At 41.7% G+C, this 21955-nt stretch overlaps 1 protein-coding gene across 1 annotated transcript in view; it reads left to right on the top strand.

The window, feature by feature from the left end:
- GORASP1 (golgi reassembly stacking protein 1) overlaps positions 1-10412 on the top strand; it is a 57832-nt gene extending 47420 nt beyond the window's left edge. Inside the window, exons 8-9 of the mRNA XM_089673136.1 lie at positions 4705-4857; positions 7181-10412. Coding sequence (XP_089529262.1) covers positions 4705-4857; positions 7181-7410 — 383 coding nt within the window. The 3' untranslated portion in view covers positions 7411-10412. The remainder of the gene's footprint in view (positions 1-4704; positions 4858-7180) is intronic.
- The last annotated feature ends 11543 nt before the right edge of the window (positions 10413-21955 follow it).

Below are 21955 nucleotides of genomic sequence, written 5' to 3'. Positions count from 1 at the left end.
TGTGGGGGGTGATGAAGATTTTTTTTTTTTTTTTACACTGATTGCTTTTACACCCATAAAGGCTGTAAAAGCAATAATTTCTCTTGCATTCTCGCAGCCATTGAGAAATACTGTGAGAGCTGTGATTGGTCACAGCTTGCCATATGGTACAAGGCTGTTGTGAATAGCCTTGTACCATGTGACCTCTGTGATCAATAACAGATTTCACTAGTAGTAAGTAATGATGTCAGGAAGTGACATCTTGCTTACTACTATTCATGTGATCACTGATTGGCCAGTCAGTGACCACATGATCGGGACCTTGCACAGAGGTCCCGTACAGCGATCTGCTGTGTCCTGAGGACACAGCGGGCACCAGATCGCAGTGCCACGCGCTCCCAGGGAGTGCACACAGCCTGAAAATGCGGGCGCTGTTTATAAACGGCAACCTGCTCCTGCACTGCTCCCGTCTGACCGTTTATGTATATGGGCCGCACAGGAAGTGGTTAATAAATACACAGAAGTGTATTAATCAGTACTCCAGGTGCAAGCTCCCAGGAACTTGCTGCATCAAAATGACCACCTGTTTAACGGTAATTCCAAGTGCACGGCATAATCTCCCCTCCCTGAACTCAAATTTTCTTCCCGATATGGTCTTGAACTTGGTAAGAATGGATATCCCATTGACAAATCAATACATTCTTGTATAAGTATGTAAGTATGCAATGTTTAGGGAAGAGACTACCCGTAGTTTAATAGATTTGTCTTAATCACATAGTACAGGACACAGGCTGGATATTTGTAAATACTGGGTCATAGACTAGTACCCTCAGGTGACTGGGCATTGGCAAAGCTTTGCTGGACAAAGCCCCCTGGGACTATAATCCTACCCCACCCACTCAGTTTTTTGTCCTAAGGTAATAGATCTCTTCTTCCTTTTGGAGAAATCATTTTGCTTCAGTTTATTATTCTACTTTGAATTCTTCAATCTAATCTTCAATCAGTTACTCACACTCTTCTAATGCCACAACAGAAGCCTTGCATCCAGATCGCTGCAACCTTGGTAAAAGCTTGGGAGGCTTACCTGGACCCCACGCTGTGGGAACAGCCTGTAATCTTGCTTCAGGAAGGGTGCTATATAGGTCCAGGGCTGTGGTTAATTCCTATGAAACTCAAACCTGAAGACCCCTTTTGGGGGTGCGCCCACCTTGATGGGCAAAGCCTGGACCCTGCTTAGGGACCAGAGTCATGGACAGGTAAGGCAGGTTTACCCTGTACTGGATTAATACTGTAGCCCCACTTATTACAGGTTTCCTAAATAGTTTTAGATAGAATACTTTCAGGAGACCAGGAATTGTGTTTGAAGTTATTCACTTGAGCAGTGTTAAACTTTCCAAACTTGGCAGTAAAATTCCACTGTTCTAAGCGTAGTCTCCAATTCTACCCCTATCTCAGGCACCAAACATGCAGCATATCTGACCAAGCAGATTTGTCTGCAGCTATGTTAGACTTTCTTGGATAACTAATGGCTTAATTGCAGCCATAATTGTCCAGAGCACAAAGCATCAAGCTCCTCCACCTCTGGTGGAGCCAGAACGTAAAACACCTCTTCTAGAGGATGTAGACTATTAGAGAAATGACGTGGACCCAAAAGCAGTGTTTTAGGAGGCTGCAGAAGATTTCTCACCCTGAGCCTCTCATAAACCTGATGTTATGAGTTCATGCAATGTGTTTGCCAGTTTAGATATGCTCACTTCTGCTATGCGCAAAAGCCTCGGCATTGTCGCACTTGATTCTCCTCCATCTCTCAGTACCCCCTTGGGTACTAAATCTGCTAAATGTACAAAAACATTTCTCATTTGTGAGCAAATAGAATGAGCAATTTGTGGTGATTACGTTAACCCTGAAAAATGTTTTACCCCTCCCAAGAATCACTGGTGAAATCTATTCAGTGGAAAAGAGTTTAGAATGGTCTTTTCCAATAGTAGACCATTCTGTCTCAGTCTTAAAGAAACTTCCTGTGCCTATAGAAGATGTTCCTTCATTTAAAGATTCTGCTGACAGAAAGCATGAGACGCTTTTAAAGGTTTTGTTTAACCATTCAGGCCCAGGAACCGGCTCTTGATGCAATTTCGGTTTTCCAGATCGCAGGTAATTGAACTGTGGCAATGGACAACCAGCAGGATCCTGACTTCCCTCTGTCTAATGCCCTAGAACAAGTCATGATTCAGATCTCCAGATTGGCTCCTATTTCTATGCATAAGTGCATAGACGTCCTGGACAGCTGAAGCTGTTTGCACATGTTGCCTCGTATGCATGCCCTTTGAAGAAGAATGTCTATTTAGAGAGGCACATGACAAATACATCAAAGATGTCACAGAAGGAAAAGTACTTCTTCCACAACAAAAGGTTCCTAAACCTCCTTCCTCAGAAATGTCTCTCTCCTCAGGCTTCATCTTCAATACCACATTTCAGTCCTTCCTTTCAGCGCAAGACTTGAAACACAAAACCTACCAAATCCACCCCAAAATGCTCTTCAAAATGAAGGGGCACCTTCATTTCTAAGAGTGGGGGGATGTCTGTTACAGTTTGCCTTTCTCTGCATCACATACAGTATGTCCCAGACCTGTGGGTGCAATCAATGGTTTCAAAGGGGTACAAAATAGAGGTCAAAAACTCTACCCCCTGATTGTTTTCTTCTCTCAAACCAACCAAACTCTTCTCAAGGACAGTGAGATCTGCTGACCACCCTGAACCATCTCTTTCCCAGGGTGTGGTTGTTCTGGTTCCTCTGGAGGACAGATTCAACGTATTCTATTCAAACCTGTTCATGGTGCCAAAACCCAACAGAGGTATTTATCTTATCCTGGACCTAAAAAGGGGAATACGTAGCATCAGTAGAAATCCAAGATGCTTATCTACATATCCCCTGCACCCAGAGTATTCACAGAGGTATTTGCACTTCTTTTTGGCCTCTTAAGAACTTAGGGCATTCCGGTAACAAGGTACTTAAGTGACCTTCCTCTGAAGGACTCCTTTCTCCTTCAACTATCTGCAAACATCCAAAGGACTATTCAGATGCTTTAGGCCTTTGGTTTGGTATTCAACTTTCAATAGTCTGCTTTCCACCCAATTCCCTTTACCTAGAATAATTGTGGCCTCATTCAGTACTAGGTGTTTACCAGTGTGTCTCCAAGCCCTGTCTGACTCGTTTTATCATTCAGCCAAAAAAGGAACACAACAGATTCATCTATCCATTCTGTACAGTGCAGATAGGTGAATCTTCTGCTGTGGCAGTTGCATTTTGAGAGACGGCACTAGTAGCTGTCCTAATACCCGAACCACGCCTGCATCTGATTGGTTGTAGCTGCTGTTCAGGTGTCAATTTTTTTCTTTTGCCTCCTTTTGAAGGGTGTTGGCTGACAGGGGGCCAACATGAATTTTGACCACTTCATCAGTAACTGTTTGAAATTTGAACACTGTATGGCCAGCTCAAGAGACATTTTGGTAAATGCCTAATTTTGAGTGAGACATTGGAGATCACTTTTATTGCTGTCATCTATTAGTTTACTGAAACGGTGTATTTACATACTGGTAATTTGAGCACACATCTTATGTCTGTGATCCCTGCTGTTTTACCTTGTTTTTTATGATAAACCTCTTTCTGGAGCATTGCAGACTCTTAGGCTGATACAAGAACATGATGATTTGTCAGTGGCATTGAAGCAAGCAAGTTTAATTCCATGGAAAGGATATTAGAATGTCCATTTTGACTTGACTTGCCTTCAAACAGGTGATCACCTGATCTGGTGAGTGTTACTCCAACAGGTGGTGGAATTGAACCCGGAGTACTGAGTGATACCTATCGGTGGCTTTATATACTATTAGACTTGCACATACAGATCTGGACGATTGTTTGGTGTTTTACTTTGCTTTATTCACGGTTTTATTTTTTTACATGTTATGTGCGCTACCTATTTGTTCATTATTTGAATATCTTTTTTGCAGGTTTGCAACATATATTTAAAGCGGATCTACGCTGCATCTGAGCAACACAAACCTAAAACCCTATTTGATACATTTTTAATATTCAAACCAAACAAATCTATCCATCCAAGTCTCCATGCTTTATCATGGGAAATAGAGAGATCATTTTGAAAAACATCCCCCTATCATTTCTGGATGTGGCCATTTTGAGTAAGGGCAGATGATTCATGTAACATTTACTTCCTAAAATCCATCTGCCCTTAGTTCAGACATGCATGCAGGAGGGTGTGCTTAGCTGAGAAAGCCCCCTTGTCTTCTGATGATTCCTGGGATGTCATTTGTTTAGGCATGGAAACCTGGACCTAATCTAAGAAATATAAAAAAAAAAGGTTTAAAACAAGTAAATATGAATATACTTTCCTATTTATTAATGCTAACAGCATAAGGAATAAAAATAGTCAATGTTGATTGAGAGTGTGAAGTTCCTGCTTTGAAGGTATCTACTGTATGTACACTGAAGGGTTACAAAATAGTGCAGTGTTATCTTTGTACATTTAAATTTAAAAATATCGACATGTTTGACATATTAAGCTGTACAAATGGGTATCTATAGCAGTTGTGTTTCCTAGGACATCACACTTGTCAGTTAAAGGTTTCATTAATTTTTTCAAATGTCTGATCTATAGAATAGATCTATGGGATAACAAAGGTGGAATTAATATTTGTGTTTCACTATAGGGTTTCCAGATAATGCAAATATCCAAGTGCCTGAAATTCCAGATGTAACCAAACTGATCGATGTAACATCACCAGCTTTTCTTAATGTGACTCCGGAGCTTCCTATAGGAACAGACAAGATTCTCAGTGCTGAAGAGCTCAGTGCATACATTGGTATGTTTAAATGTGCTGTAAATACATGTATGGTCGTATATTTAGTGTATGCTCTATATGTCCCTCTCTATTATATTTTAATACTTGTCAGTGATTTGGTATTTTGCTTTCAGAAATACATTGATGACAAAACATTGTGTCAGCTCCTTGAAATGTAAAAAGTGAAAACCCACTTATATAGGAGTTAATCAACTTATAGTCGTTAGATGATTGCTGCATGTTGGAGAGCAGTATACAATTATCAGAAAGCAAACCTTCAGGGCCCGTTCACACCATGGTGCAGAGCCATCCAGTTTTCTGCATGAATTCTACAAGAGCACTACAAAATCAATTGTTTTCTATGTGCCCTGTTCACACCACAACACCAGTATCACGTGCAGATTTTTTTCTGCGCAGAAATCTGCAACGTGTATAAAACTCATTGAAGCACGCATGAAAACTGATATAAACTGATGTCTCTGCAAGTGAAATCTGCACGTCAGTTTCCATCCGTTTTTCTGCATGTATGGTATGAACGAGACCTCATGTTTTTTTGGCAGTTGACTGGAGTGGTTTGCATTTGTTTGGCTAACGTATTGATTTTTCAGGATGTGGCACATAAAGATTTACACCTAGTATTTTAGAGTTACTCCTTCAGTGTAGGTTAGTTCAGTGTCCTACATACACGAACAGCAAACCACTATCATCACTGGACAAAAGCAGATCGCCCCTGTTGTCCTGCTTGGCAGACCTATGCTTCTCTGGGTAAAGATTTGCTTCACTGAAGTGCAATGTGCAAATGCAACACAAGCCATTGTTGGTTACCTTCTTTCACCACAGAAGAGCATCCTGTACATTTCAGAGCTTTCTCTTCTCTCAGCACATCACGCTGATTTTTTTTTTCTTTCTTTTTTTTACTGTTGGAGACAAGTCACTTGGTGATAAGCCGTGAAAAGTAGCAGTGAAACATCACCATGATGTTTAGAGAGAAGGGCTGGGGAAGGCTTTTCAAAGATGCACACTGTGGAAGGAAACCTATGATCCTGTTCTGTCTCTCCAATCTAAGCATTGAAAGTGTGATCTCTGTAACTTACAGTTGTGATGAGATAGAGATAACTCCAATCTTAGTTGAATAACACAGGCAGTGACTCGATCAGATGACACCTTGTAGATCTTGTTAAGTTTATTCCATAAACTGAGAGAATCTTACAACAATGAACATCAGATAGGTCAAAAGATCATAATGTGACCTGCTTCCATAAAACATGAGGCATGAAGCTGAAATGCATTTGTGGGAAAAGGGGTGGGCTATCTATACAGCAAGAACTAAACCAAAGGAAAGGGAGGAGCAGAGACAAAATACAAAGAAAACCTAAAGGCATATGACAGCCATGTGAAACATGACAGATCCTGATAGGAAGGGTCATAGATTAATCTTCCCACACATGTGAATTGCAAATGAAAACAATCATCCCCATATCAGTTGTTATTTAATATTTTATTATAAAAGGCCCCATGCACAGGAAAATTTATTATATTAAACTTATGAAAGGAATGTTCCACTTTGACCAATTGAAATTGGATTATCTCTCCTGCCAAGCTTTTGTATTCTGACAGCTGCCTCCTTCACCACCCACTGCTCTGCTCTCTGTACTGGCAGTGTATGGAACAGTGATGATGTCACTGTTGAGCAATATCTGTGTTTGAAAGGACAATTTGTGCAAAGTGGATTTATATCTTTTGTGGTTTTTGAGGAATGTGTTTAAAGGTTTTTGTGCTCAGTGTTCAGCTTTGAACAACATTCAGACTATCTAGTGGTGAGGTAGGTTGCTGTGAAGTGCACTTTGCAGGGCTTTACAGTTGAATCGGAATAACTGTCATGTCTGCACCTATAGATATTGCTGCTTTTCATCTATGACAATCAAGTTTTAAAATATGTGAGAAGCCAGAAAAGGGTATAGGAAAGCAAAACATTGAATAGGGGGAAGAAAAATTTTTTTTTTAACTAAAATAATAATAATGCACAGTATATTACAGTTAGAGAGAATGATGAAGGTGAAAAAAACATTGTAGGTATAGGGAATGAAGGAATGGGCACCAAGATGGTCATTGCACAAACCCCCAGGACTCTCTAAAGCCGTGTATTGGCAGCTGAATGCTGTGTCACTTTGACCGGCAGAGCGCCAGCATTTCTTGATGGCACCAAAGCTTCCTATACATTGCTGTGCACAGATAATGATGTCTGTGCTTTATACAAATACTCAAAAACTGAAAGACTCTTCAAGCTGTTCCTCTGATTCCTTAAATTTTGACTTTGCATGTGTGATTTTTTTTCTCCTTACAGAGCAGGTGACCATTCCAGATGTGCCACCACTTGGAATGCCCATATCGCACACTAGCTTGGAGCAGTCACTCGTCGAGCACAACACAGCCACCTCTGAGGACATGAGCAGTACTCCAGCACTGGAGAGTCTGGAGAATGGATCATATGCTCAAGAGGACACACTACTCTCTTCTGCTGAATTGCAAAGCACAGAGGATACAGCCACCATCAGAGCTGAAACAAAAGAATAGAAAGTAAAAGACCTAGAATTTTAATTATATTTGCCAAGTTTTATGAGCTTTCCACCATGCAACATGTATGGTCGCTAACAGCAAGACAGTTAAAGGTTTTATTTTTTTAAATCTTTTCACAATGAGCAATTTTATGCAAAGGGTAGATTTTAATGAATTATCTATTTGTGCTTCTTGTGGATCTGCCTCTCAGGATCATAGAGCTTAAAATCTTCACTAGCACTAGCTGGCATATTACTGTTTTGATGGGCATGTCAGAGGTGATGGGTCATCTGCATTTATCAGCAGGATTTCTGTTGAATGTATGATTGGTTGTTTGGTTTGCATCATGGATGTAAAGATCAGTCAAGACCAGATATCTTTCCAGTTCTCGATGATTTGAAGCTAAACTGCCAGTTTTAGTTGGTTTAAAGCAAAACATCACTCAACCTATAATTTAAGGCCACCCATGTTACCCCACTATGCTGTCCTGATCAGGAGTCATGTGTTTCCTTCCTTGGGCCTCCATGTGCTGTGCTTGGAGCGTGAGGAAATATATCAAGCCACTAACCATGTAACTGGCGTAACCATCTAGAGTAAATGCCCGTGACTTCGATCAATCAGCTTTTTTCAGTTCTATACCTTTTTCCATAGTTAGGCCATATTTTCAGCAAAATTAACAGTTATGTGTGAGACCTTTTATTCTTTAAAAAGGAACAAATCTTAAGCAGACCATGTGTGGCTGGATAAAAGTAATGCTTGCACTCATTGAGCCACCTCTTCTCCCCTTTTGAATGCTGGGTGCTCTTGGAAATTGGAGGCTCTCATTACCAGGCAGATAAACTTTCCCACTTGTTGGATAGTCTTCCTGCATTTGAGTTCTAACGCTTGACTTTTCTATGCAGCAGAGTGAAGGTTCATAGGTACTACACACCTGCCACTGTCAGCACCTGGTAAGCACTGCGGAGGCTCCCAGTGCTTGCTAATGCATAGATTGCTAGATATCTACTTCAGACTTCAGCTGTCTAAGGCCACCCTATGTAATAGTAGCAGATCACAGTACTATTCTATAATTTAAAACATTTCGGCAAATCTAAATCCTATTCTAAATCAAACCTATAATATACTATCTGCCTGCTGGCCTGTAACCTACTTGCGTTTCAGCAACTACTAGCTCCATCATCGCGCTGGCACCTGGACCCAGCTGCTGATTGAGGTCTTTAGTGTTCCGTGTCCTAAAGCAGGATCTGTGTTCAACCAGATACCACCCTTCAGAGAGATCATGTGACCTGTCATTTTCAGTGACTGGCAGCGGGTTTTAATAAGCTTTAGGCTTGTTTTATTGGTGTACATGGCTTTCATTCTACTGAAGTGTTTATAGTCCCTTTCCAATCCACCCAGAGTTGATCAGTTTTTATTAGCAGCTCATAGTTGTTTGGTAGGGGGCTTAAAGGCCATGTTTTCTGGTTACATCCATATTTTGGGTGTAATACTATTCTAGGTCATATTCCGCAACCCCCCACCCTCAAAATGCCCCCTACTTACTTGATTAGGGAATGCTTTTCCCTGGAATTTAGCACAGAATTTTGTAGCTCCGCCTGCACAGCCACACCATCTATTCACAGGGATCTGCTAATGGGAAGACTGCAATATCCATCCGCCACTAGAAGGAAACTAGCAGATTGTGCTGGGGCAAGTGTGGTGAAGTCATCGCAGTTGTAGTTCACCGTTTACCTTTTCCAGCCTCACAACAGAAGGACTATACCTCTGTATGGAACTGGGGATGGCGTGTAAACCATTCAGGACCCTGTGCAAATGCACCCACGACAAACTGATCGCAGTAGCAATGTTCTGTAGGCTTCAATGCAAGAATTGAAAAAAGGCACGTTTTATTTACTTAATATGGGTGCATTTAGTACATTTTCGACTAAGGTAGACTATACCTTTAAGCATTAGTAGCTATTCTACTTAGGCCCCAGGCTTACTCTTTACTTTGAATCATAATGAGGTGGCTGCTGACTTCTTTACACAAGGAGTGGGACTGCAAAGGGGGATTAAGGCTAGGGATTGTGGTGGGCTGACCTCCAGAGACAACAATGTTGTGGCATTTTGCCAAGGGGTAGGCAGAATATGCTGCAAGAAGGGGTATAAAAAGGGCAAGACCTGAAACCTGTGTTGCTGTAGTAGTTCAAAGCACATGGGGGAAAGAGGGTCATACTTTGGCCTTTTTGCGTTGAGTCTTGTCGGCAGGGGTTTCACCTCACCAACATCAACCAAGAGCAGAACAAATATTGCTTTTATCCTGACTATTAGTTTTTTTTTTTTTTAATTGCTCACAGTACAGCAAAACTAAATTGTTTGTTATCATGTATTTCACTGGGAAATACAGGTTGTAGAGACATGCACGTGTCTACGTGCAGACAGTTGCATAGTTAATAACCTGGAAAAAAATCCTGGTTATGACTATTTGTCAAATTAACTTTTTAATTTTCAATGCAGTGAATTTCAAAGCATTAAATTGCATTTTAAGACCTCTTAGGGCCTTTTCCTGTGTGGTCAGAACATGTTAGAGCATGTAATAAAATTCATGTAACTTCATTTAAAAAGTAGATGCATTTGACAAAAGCATTATTTCAATTGCATGCTGGGAACAAAGCATGACAATTTCATAACGCACGTATGTAAACAGCAATGGAAATGTTCAGACAACACATACAGATGCATCACTATGTACATACCACAAAGCAAGGGGTCATCTCTTAGATTCAGATGTCTAGATTGTGTTCCTGTGTGGGCAGGAGATATCCGTTATAAAATATGTTTTAGATTATTGGCTGTGTGGAATATCCAACTGAGAATAACCAAATAGAATACAGTTTTATGAAGGTCAGGTTTTAGGTGGGTTTTGTTTTTGATGTCTTACTTTTTAATTTATTATAATTTAAAGGAAATCACTGGGGGTTAGTAAATGTAATGTTCTTAATAATTGTTATGTATGATGTAAGTAAATATGTATCATGGAGTATCAGCAGCACAAGAAAGTATGTTTTGCTTCAACACTGCAGAGGTAGCACACTAAGGGTGCCTGTAACCTGGAAAGTGAAAGAATACTCCAGTCAGAGCAAATTCAACAGTAAGCGTAAAATTAGAATATTTACAAGTTGCACGCCATTAAATCCAATCAATAATTTATTAAGGCTTTGTTCACACTTGAGCGTTTTGTAGCTCGAAGCTCAAAAAGGCTCAAGAAGGTAAATTCACTTAATTTCAATGGTCCCTGTTCACATTTTAGCGTTTTGTTGCCTGTAGCAGAATGCCTGTGGCTAAAAAAAGTACATGAGCTACTTTTCAGGTAGAACTGAGCGTTTTTGTCCCCATAGACTTTAATGGAAAATAATTGAACAGCGAGAAATTAGCATTTTTTTTTTCCAAGCATTTTCAGCTCAAACAGCAGCTCCCCTCCCTGTTTCTAGCATCAATGCACAACTTATAGACACACATCTTGTGTGGAAATGGAGGAGAGATTGCTGCTGGAAGCTGAGACCTTCATTGGTCTAATTCCTGCCCCCCCTGCATCTATGATCCCAGGGATCCCCGTTATTGCCGGGTAAGAACCACCAGCGCCTGAGAAGGAAGTTGGAAGAAGCTTGCTGCCACACTGGAACAGCTACACTGCTCCCCAGATCAAGGACAAAGGTACAGAACTTCTGCTTTTTCTACATTTCTTGCAGGCATGTCAGTCAGGCATGATCTCCCAAGGTTTTTAACTTCATATCTTGCTCTGAACTTTAGTGGAAACTTGCAGCTGTATTCTTTTCCAGAAATGTGATTGGTCTTCTCTACCCTGAGTTGCCCGTGTAAAATCTGTCTAGATGTTTTCTGCAACATTTCGGCTGCATGTTTTCCAGATAGCAGAGCAAAGTTATGTACTTGCACACTGTGCTCATCCTAATTAATGTCACATGTAAACAGGATGGACGCATCTACACAAGTGTCTATTCACCTAAATGAATAACGCCTGAAAAAAAGTCTGACATATTTGTAATTCTGATCTAGAAACCGCTCAAAAATGCCAGAAAAATATGCTTCAAACCGCTCAAAACAAGTGTGAATGTAGCTTAAATATATATCGCCATCAAGGCATTTTTATATATGCAAAACTGCTTCCAAAGGCCAACACACTGCTTCCATCAGGGCTGAGGGCTCTTGAGAGGAGTACTGAAGCCGGGTGCTGTGTTATCAGGACTATATGTACAGCACCCTGCCATGATCTGCCTGCATTGCACAGAGCAGCAATACTAAAATAAGGGGTCTGAAATAAGGTACTGATGAAAGATAAAAGGTTTATTTAACCACTTCGCGCCGGCCCTTTAAGAGTTTCAGAAGCCGGGAGGCAGGCAGGGTTTTAGGGTCATGTAACCGCTGTGACTCGCCGTCACGGCTTTCACATGATCGGAAAAGGTCCCGATCGAAATAGGAAATCGGGACCTTTCTGAGAGTCATGGACATATGTGCTGGGAGCGCGCAGCACATATGTATTTTCTAAATGCACGCAAATATGCAGCTGCTCAGTGTCAAGGCCCAGATGCCGAGAGGACGCATATTTGTGTGCGCTCGGCGTCTAGGGGTTAAACATGCAATTAGTATATTGATTGGGGGGAGGAGTAGCCAAAGAAATGAGAAAAAAAAAACGTTCCCCTGTAAAGAAGAGATATTAGGATTCTTCGGGCACTGTAGCTGTTGAACATAGACAACGTGAGTGCTGGCACAGGTAAATACAATATCTTTTCATCCTTTTTTTTTCTCCAATTTCCTTCAAATTACCCTTAGACATTTTACAAAATTTGAGTGTGCAGGCATCTGTGTGTCACAACTTCATTATACAGGTACTCATAGACAGTAGGTGAATGTGGGAAACGACAAATGTGTTCTGGAGACATATGTTCTTCTCTTTCCAAGAAACTGGTGGTGTCTGCAAGTACCTGTGTTATGTCTCCAGGTCATTCCGTGTCCCTGCTGCCCCATGGATACTAAGCCCAAGTTCTACACAGGGTCTTGTCTATAAGTTCACACTAAGCATTCTTCCTGCAAGTGCGAAAGTGTGCTGCTTGTTATTGACAGGCTAAGTGCAATCGCCTTGGCAATAATGGTTCAAATATTCAATGAAGGACAATAGGCAGAGTTTAAGCAGCTTTCTATCCTTTTGGGCTAGGATCCAAGGTTCCCCACAGAAATACAGCAAACAATATGAAGACCAACACAGGTATCTGCAATTAGGCACGGTTACATGAGGCACTTGTCTGGTCACTTTAAGCAGGTACAGTTATGCATGGTAATGTAAACATTGTTGCTTCAATCAACACTAACTTGAATTACAAATGGCCTTAAATAAAAGATTTTATACAAAAAAGTTTTGTATTCCTGGTTCATTTTAGCAGGTAGCGAAACAAAAACAAAGTAATTGTTATTTTGTATCAATCTGCCAGAGCGCCTCACAATGAGGGGAATTTATCAAACCTAAAGCCGGCCATACATGTGTCGAATTCCGAAATAATTTTTTTTAGATCTTTTCTGAGAATTTTTGTTCGAATTTCGCACCACTAGTGGGTCACAGAAATGGCCAGTTTCGTGCAACCATCAAATTTGAGTGATCGGGCATTTCGAATCAATGATGGGAGAATCGTACGGTTAATATAAATGAAAAAGAAATGAGCATGAGCTGTGACGTGGAAAGAAAAGAAAATTCTTGGCCACTAAAATTCTTTTCTGTAGCAACATGAGATGAAATTGAAGGCTTGATTGGTTGAATTTCGAAATCAATGGTGGCTCCATCAGGTTACAAAATGCACAAAATTTCTGATTTTCTAAAGAAAATTTGTTTGGAATTCGACCCATGTATGGCCTGCATAAAGCAGCTGTGCATGGCAACCAGTCAGCTTCTATCTTCAGTTTGTTTAGGTATACTTTGAAAATCAAAGCTAGAAGCTGATTGGTAGCCATGCACAGCTGCTCCAGTCAAAGCAGGCACTGGGTCCAAGTCAAAGATATGGTAATTAAATTTAGCCATACTCGTGGGCTGAATCTGAGAAATATAATATCTTTCTCCATCCATGCTAAATAGTATGAATGGAGGAATTTCCCTGCCAGCTAATATTTTCTGACAGCTGTAGCTTCTAAATACCTGAACAATGACCACATCTGATTGGATGCACTCGCTGTTCAGCTGGCAATTTTTCAGCCAGCTTGAACTTTCAATTGAAGTTTGTTGAGCTTGGAGATGCCAACAGGGCCAACAACAACTCAAATTTTGGCCGATTCATCTGAAATTGTATGGCAGGCGTCACTGTATGTGTTTATCAAAAACTTCTGACAATAATAGAACTACAGGAATTGCCAGGGTTAAAATGGTTTTAAAGATGCAGCCTCAGGGTTTGTCATACTGACCCTCATTTATTGACGTCATACAGGATGGAAGTTCAGACTTGGAGGCTGCAACTAGGCCTCATGCACACTGGATGCTATAAAAACTAGCATTTATTATTTCAGGTACTTGTATAGCACTGTCAATTTACGCAGTGCTTTACATGCATATATTGTACATTCACATCTGTCCCAACCCTCAAGGGGCGTACAATCTAAGGTCCCTAACTTACATTATTATTATTATACAGTATTTATAAAGCGCCAATGGTTCACTCAGCGCTGTACATTACAAAATTCATACATACACATACTGGGGCCAATTTAGACAGGATCCAATTAACCTACCAGCATGTCATTTGAGAGCAGTTTGTTCCTTCTCCGAGGCCAATAGAAGGAGCTAGAGGCTCCGAGCGCGTAGCCTGACTTTTCCACGTCTCTGCTCTTCCTCCCCACTGACCCTCCACCTCTTCCTGTGATGTCACATCCTGCCGGTGTGTTCCAGGCTGGTTACTAGGCTCCTTCCTGCACAAACGCCACTGGATCGGCTCTACAACACCACCACTCTGTAGGGTTGACCACTACAGTGTCTCTCACCATCTCCATCAGCCCAGCTGTTATGGCACCAACCACCGGTGGTGCCTGCAGGGCGTTTTGAGGAACGGTCATCTCTCATATACACAGTTGAGCTTTGAACATCTCACAGAGCACTGTTCAATCCATCATCCAAAAATGGAAAGAGTATGGCATGACTGCAAACCTACCAAGACATGGCTGTCCAGGCAAGAAGAGCATTAACCAGAGAAGCAGCCAAGAGGCACATTGTAACTCTGGAGGAGCTGCAGAAATCCACAACTATTAGTCGTGCACTCCACAAATCTGGCCTTCATGGAAGAGTGGCAAGAAGAAAACCATCATTGAAAAAAAAGCCATAAGAAGTCCCATTTGCAGTTTGTGAGAAGCCATGTGGGGGACACAGCAAAAATGTGGAAGAAGGTGCTCTTTCAATTGAGACTAAAATTTGGCCTAAAAGCAAAATGCTATGTGTGGTGGAAAACTAACACTACACATCACCCTGAACACACCATCCCCACCGTGAAACATGGTGGTGGCATCATCATGTTGTAGGGATGCTTTTCTTCAGCAAGGACAGGGAAGCTGACCAGAGTTGATAGGAAGATGGATGGAGACAAATACAGGGCAATCTTAGACAAAAAACCTATTAGAGTCTGCAAGGTGGAAGTTCACCTTGCAGCAGGTAAACGACCCTAAACATACAGCCAGAGCTATAATGGAATGGTTTAGATCAAAGCATATTCATGTGTTAGAATGGCCCAGTCACAGTCTAGACCTAAATCCAGTTGAGAATCTGTGGCAAGACTTGAAAATTGCTATTCAGAGACCCAATCTGACAGAGCTTGAGCTATTTTGCAAAGAAGAATGGGCAGAAATGTCCCTCTCTAGATGTGCAAAGCTGGTGGAGACATCTCCAAAAAGACTTGCAGCTGTAATTGCAGCAAAGGAGGTTCTACAAAGTATGGACTCAGGGGGGCTGAATACAAATGAACATCACACTTTTCACATATTTATTAGTAAAAAAAATTTGAAAAGCATTTATGATTTTCCTTCCACTTCACAACTGTGTGTCACTTTGTGTTGGTCTATCACATAAAATCCCAATAAAATACATTTGTTTTTGGTTGTAACATGACAAAATTTTCAAGGGGTATGAATACATTTTCAAGGCACTATGTGTGTGTGTGTATGTATGTATGTGTGTATATGTATGTGTGTATATATATATATATATATATATATATATATATATACATACATACACACACATGCTATTTTGCCAAAAGTATAGGGACGCCTGCCTTTACCCCGTCCGTAGGGTTCAATTTGCTATAAAAGCTTCGACTCTTGTAAATTTAAATGTTTTACCATTCTTCCAGAAGCGCATTTGTGAGCTCAGGCATTGATGTTGGATGAGAAGGCCTGGCTCACAGTCTCCGCTCTAATTCATCCCAAAGGTGTTCTATCGGGTTGAGGTCAGGACTCTGTGCAGGTCAGTCAAGTTCCTCCACCCCAAACTCGCTCATCCATGTCTTTATGAACCTTGCTTTGTGCACTGGTGCGCAGTCATCTTGGAACAGGAAGGTGCCATCCCCAAACTGTTCCCACAAAGTTTGGAGCATGAAATTGTCCAAAAAGTCTTAGTATGCTGACACCTTAAGAATTAACTTAACTGGAACTATGGGGCCAAGCACAACCCCTGAAAAACAACCCCACACCATAATCCCCCCTCCAACAAAACTTACACTTGGCACAATGTAATCATGCAAGTAAAGTTCTCCTGGCAAATGCCAAACCCAGACACGACCATCGGATTGCCAGACAGAGAAGTGTGATTGGTCACTCCAGAGAACACTTCTACACTGCTCTAGAGTCCAGTGGCGATGTGCTTTACACCACTGCATCCGATGCTTTGCATTGCACTTAGTGATTGGCTTGGATGCAGCTGCTAAGCCATGGAAGACCATTCCATGAAGCCTTCTACTTTCTGTTGTGCTAATCTGAAGGCCACAAGAAGTTTGGAGGTCTTTAGCTATTGACTCTGCAGACGGTGACTTCTCTGCGCAATATACTATACTATTTGGCAATATAGTGTGTGTGTATATGTGCGTGTGTGTGTATATACAGTTGTGTTCAAAATTAATAGCAGTGTGTTGAAAAAAGTGAATAAAGCTCAAAATCCTTCTAATAGCTTTTATTTCCATACACACAAATGCATTGGGAACACTACACATTCTATTCCAAATCAAAACATGAAACAAATATATCAAATTTGTGTTGTTCCTTTAAAAAAATTGAAGAAAAGTGAATATTAGACTGTTCAAAAAAATAGCAGTGTTTGTATTCTTCTTTACAAACTCAAACATTCACTATATAAACTGAAAAATGTTTGAAGATTTTGCTTTCCTTTGAATCACTTAACTTCTTGCCGACCGCGCATAGCCGAATGACGGCTTCACCGCGGCCGGCCAGTTCTGAGTGGACGTCATATGACGTCCTCCCAGAACGCGCACTCCTGCGCGCCCCAGGGGGCGCGCACCCGGTGATCTCCGTGATCGCTGTGTCCTACGGACACAGCTGATCACGTGATGTGGTGAAAGGCCGATCCCACCGGCCTTTTACCACGTGAGCAGCGGTGTCCAATGACACGCTGATCACAGGGAAATGCAAGTGCCGGTTCTCGGCTGCACTTTCCTCACGCTGTCAGATCGTGAGGAAAGTACTGCCGAGAACCGGCAGTTGTCAGAGCGGGGATCGGCACCGATCATCAGTGCCCTGATGATCAGTGCCCTGATGATCGGTGCCCAGCAGTGACACCCGCATGTTCCGCCCAGCAGTGCGCCCACTAGCCCTGCCCACCCGTTCCCAGCAGTGCCCCCACCTGTGCCCAGCAGTGCCCCCACCTGTGCCACTCTGCAGTGCCACCTACCTGTGCCCAGAAGTGCCACCTACATGTGCCCAGCAGTGCCACCCACCTGTGCCCACCCACCAGTGCCACCCACCAGTGCAGCCCAGCAGTGCTGCCAGTCAGTGCCACCAGTCAGTGCCCAGAAGTGATGCCAGTCAGTGCCGTCTATCAGTACCCATCATCAGTGCCGCCTATCAGTGCTGCATATCAGTGCCGCCTATCCGTGACCCCTAATTAGTGCTGTCTATCAGTGCCGCCTATCCGTGCCACCTCATTAGTACTGCCTATCAGTGCCCTTTAGTGCTGCCTATCAGTGCCCATCAGTGCCGCCTCATCAACGCAAATCAGTGAAGGAGAAAAAATACCTGTTTGAAAAATTTTATAAAAGAAACAAATAAACTTTTTTTTTTTTTCAAATTTTTTGCACATTTTTAATTTATAGCGCAAAAAGTAAAGCGCCCAGTGGCGATTAAATACCACCAAAAGAAAGCTCTATTTGTGAGAAAAAAATGATCAAAATTTCATATGGGTACAATGTTGCATGACCGCGCAATTGTCAATCAAAGTGCGGCAGCGCTGAAAGCTGAAAATTGGCCTGGTAAGGAAGGGGGTATAAGTGCCTGGTAGGCAAGTGGTTAATGAATATTTAGTTGTATAAGCACTGTTTCTGAGAACTGCTGTACATCTGTGTTGCATGGAGTCACCCAACTTCTGGCACCTGTGAACAGGTATTCCAGCCCAGGATGATTGGACTACATTCCACAGTTCTTCTCTATTTCTTGGTTTTGCCTCAGAAACTGCATTTTTGATGTCACCCCACAAGTTTTCTATTGGATTAAGATCCGGGGATTGGGCTGGCCACTCCATAACGTCAATCTTGTTGGTCTGGAACCAAGATGTTGCACGTTTACTGGTGTGTTTGGGGTCGTTGTCTTGTTGGAACACCCATTTCAAGGGCATTTCCTCTTCAGCATAAGGCAGCATGACCTCTTCAAGTATTCTGATGTATTCAAACTGATCCATGATCCCTGGTATGCGATAAATAGGCCCAACACCGTAGTATGAGAAACATCCCCATATCATGATGCTTGCACAACCATGCTTCACTGTCTTCACAGTGTACTGTGGCTTGAATTCAGTGTTTGGGGGTCGTCTGACAAACTGTCTCTGGCCACTAGACCCAAAACGAACAATCTTACTTTCATCAGTCCACAAAATGTTGCGCCATTTCTCTTTAGGCCAGTCAATGTGTTCTTTGGCAAATTGTAACCTCTTCAGCACGTCTTTTTTTCAACAGTGGGACTTTGCGGGGGCTTCTTGCAGATAGCTTGGCTTCACATAGGCGTCTTCTAATTGTAACAGTACTCACAGGTAACTTTACACCTTCTTTGATCTTCCTGGAGCTGATTGTTGGCTGAGTCCTTGCCATTTGGCTATTCTTCTATCCATTCGAATGGTAGTTTTTCGCTTTCTTCCACATCTTTCAGGTTTTGGTTGCCATTTTAAAGCATTTGCGATCATTTTAGCTGAGCAGCCTATCATTTTCTGCACTTTTTTATATGTTTTCCTCTCTCCAATCAACTTTTTAATCAAGGTATGCTGTTCTTCTGAACAATGTCTGGAACGACTCATTTTCCTCAGAATTTCAGAGAAATGCACTGTAACCAGCATGTACAACATTTGCTGCCTTCCTTCCTTAAATAAGGGTAATAATTGCCACCTGTTTTTCAAAGAATGAATGACCTCACTAATAGAACTCCACACTGCTATTATTTTGAACATGCCCCTTTCAATTAGTGATTCAATTACACAGAATCAGCAGCATGCATGTCATGACTGTTGGGTCTGTTGGATTTCTATTACTCTACTACACCTGCTAGTAAATTATTTGCCATGTAGAAATATCATTTCTACCAAAAACAGTGATTGATCAGGTTAGTGATGTCTGACTGCTATTATTTTGAACACAACTGTATAATATATATATATATATATATATATATATATATATATATATACAGTCATGGCCGAAATTGTTGGCACCCTTGATATTTCTCCAGGAAATCATGTATTTCTCACGAAACGTATTGCATTAACACATGTTTTGCTATACACATGTTTATTCCCTTTGTGTGTATTGGGACAAAACAAAAAAAGGGAGGAAAGAAAGCAAATTCGACATAATGTCACACAAACCTCCAAAAATGGGCTGGACAAAAGTATTGGCACCCTTTCACAACTGCGGATAAATAAGAATGTTACAAGCATGTGATGCTCCTGTAAACTCACCTGGGGCAAGTAACAGGTGTGGGCAATATAGAAATCACACCTGAAAGCAGATAAAAAGGAGAGACGTTCACTTAACCTTTGCATTGTGTGTCTGTCTGTGCCACACTAAGCATGGACAACAGAAAGAGGAGACGAGAACTGTCTGAGGACCTGAGAACCAAAATTGTGGCAAAATATCAACAATCTCAAGGTTACAAGTCCATCTCCAGAGAACTAGATTTGCCTTTGTCCACAGTGCGCAACATTATCAAGAAGTTTGCAACCCATGGCACTGTAGCTAATCTCCCTGGTCGTGGACGGATGAGGAAAATTGATGAAAGATTGCAACGCAGAATAGTCCGGATGGTGGATAAGCAGCCCCAAACATGTTCCAAAGACATTCAAGCTGTCCTGCAGGCTCAGGGAGCATCAGTGTCAGCGCGAACTATCCGTCGACATTTAAATGAAATGAAACGCTATGGCAGGAGACCCAGGAGGACCCCACTGCTGACACAGAGACATAAAAAAGCAAGACTACAGTTTGCCAAAATGTACTTGAGTAAGCCAAAAGCCTTCTGGGAAAACGTCTTGTGGACAGATGAGACCAAGATAGAGCTTTTCGGTAAAGCACATCATTCTACTGTTTACCGAAAACGGAATGAGGCCTACAAAGAACAAAACACAGTACCTACGGTAAAATATGGTGGAGGTTCAATGATGTTTTGGGGTTGTTTTGCTGCCTCTGGCACTGGGTGCCTTGACTGTGTGCAAGGCATCATGAAATCTGAGGATTACCAAAGGATTTTGGGTCGCACTGTAGGGCCCAGTGTCAGAAAGCTGGGTTTGCGTCCAAGATCCTGGGTCTTCCAGCAGGACAATGACCCCAAACATACGTCAAAAAGCACTCAGAAATGGATGGCAAAGAAGCGCTGGAGAGTTCTGAAGTGGCCAGCAATGAGCCCAGATCTAAATCCCATTGAACACCTGTGGAGAGATCTTAAAATTGCTGTTGGGAAAAGGTGTCCTTCCAATAAGAGAGACCTGGAGCTGTTTGCAAAGGAAGAGTGGTCCAAAATTCCGGGTGAGAGGTGTCAGAAGCTTATTGATGGTTATAGGAAGCGACTGATTTCAGTTATGTTTTCCAAAGGGTGTGCAACCAAATATTAAGTTAAGGGTGCCAATACTTTTGTCCAGCCCATTTTTGGGGTTTTGTGTGACATTATGTCATATTTGCTTTTCTGCCTCTGTTTTATATTTGTTCCAATACATACAAAGGGAATAAACATGTGTATAGCAAAACATGTGTTAATGCAATACCTTTTTTGTGTGAAATACTTGATTTTCAGGAAAAATATCAAGGGTGCCAACAATTTCGGCCATGACTGTATATATATATATATATACATACAGTGAAGGACATAAGTATTTGATCCCCTGCTGATTTTGAATGTTTGCCCACTCACAAAGAAATGATCAGTTTAAAAATTGAATGGTAGGTGTATTGTAACACTGAGAGACAGAATAGCAACAAAAAATTCAAAAGAAATGCATGTCTAACAAATTATGCACTGATTTGCATGTTCATGAGGGAAATAAGTATTTGAACCCCTTCACAAAACATGACTTCGTACTTGATAGCACGTGCATTCAACTTCTTTGGTCGACCATGGGGAGGCGTGTTTTGAGTGGAACCTGTCCTGTTAAACCGATGTATAGTCTTGGCCAATGTGCTGCATCTCAGTTTCAGGGTCTTGGCAATCTTCTTGTAGCCTAGGCCATCTTCATGTAGAGCAACAATTCTTTTTTTCACATCCTCAGGGAGTTCTTTGCCATGAGGTGCCATGTTGAACTTCCAGTGACCAGTATGAGAGTGAGAGCGATAACACCAAATTTAACACACCTGCTCCCCATTCACACCTGAGACCTTTATAACACTAAGGAGTCACATGACACCGGCGAGGGAAAATGGCTAATTAGGCCCAATTTGGACATTTTCACTTAGGGGTGTACTCATTTTTGTTGCCAGCGGTTTAGACATTAATGGCTGTGTGTTGAGTTATTTTGAGGGGACAGCAAATTTACACTGTTATACAAGCTGTACACTCACTACTTTACATTGTAGCAAAGTGTCATTTCTTTAGTGTGTACTCATTCTGTGACATACTATAAACTGTTGGAAATAAGTATTTGATCTAGCCAATCAGATGCTGTCTAGCTCATACTGTCATTCCTGCAAGGAGAGGAGAGAAAGGCCCATATTATACTTTGTGAAGCATGAATGTATATTACTTGTGTAGGCTCTACTTCTTCTTCAGCGCTAATTACACAGTAACTTTTCTTCACTGTTCCCTCACTCCCGAAATGAGTCTGGGGGTCGGGACTGACCTTCCTGGA

The sequence above is a fragment of the Staurois parvus genome, unplaced genomic scaffold (genome assembly GCF_062004578.1).
Source record: "Staurois parvus isolate SC_StPar_1 unplaced genomic scaffold, SC_StPar_1.0 ptg000136l, whole genome shotgun sequence".
NCBI classification, from domain to species: domain Eukaryota; kingdom Metazoa; phylum Chordata; class Amphibia; order Anura; family Ranidae; genus Staurois; species Staurois parvus.
Note: the sequence above shows the minus strand (reverse complement) of the source record. Positions and strands in the feature narration are given on the sequence as shown.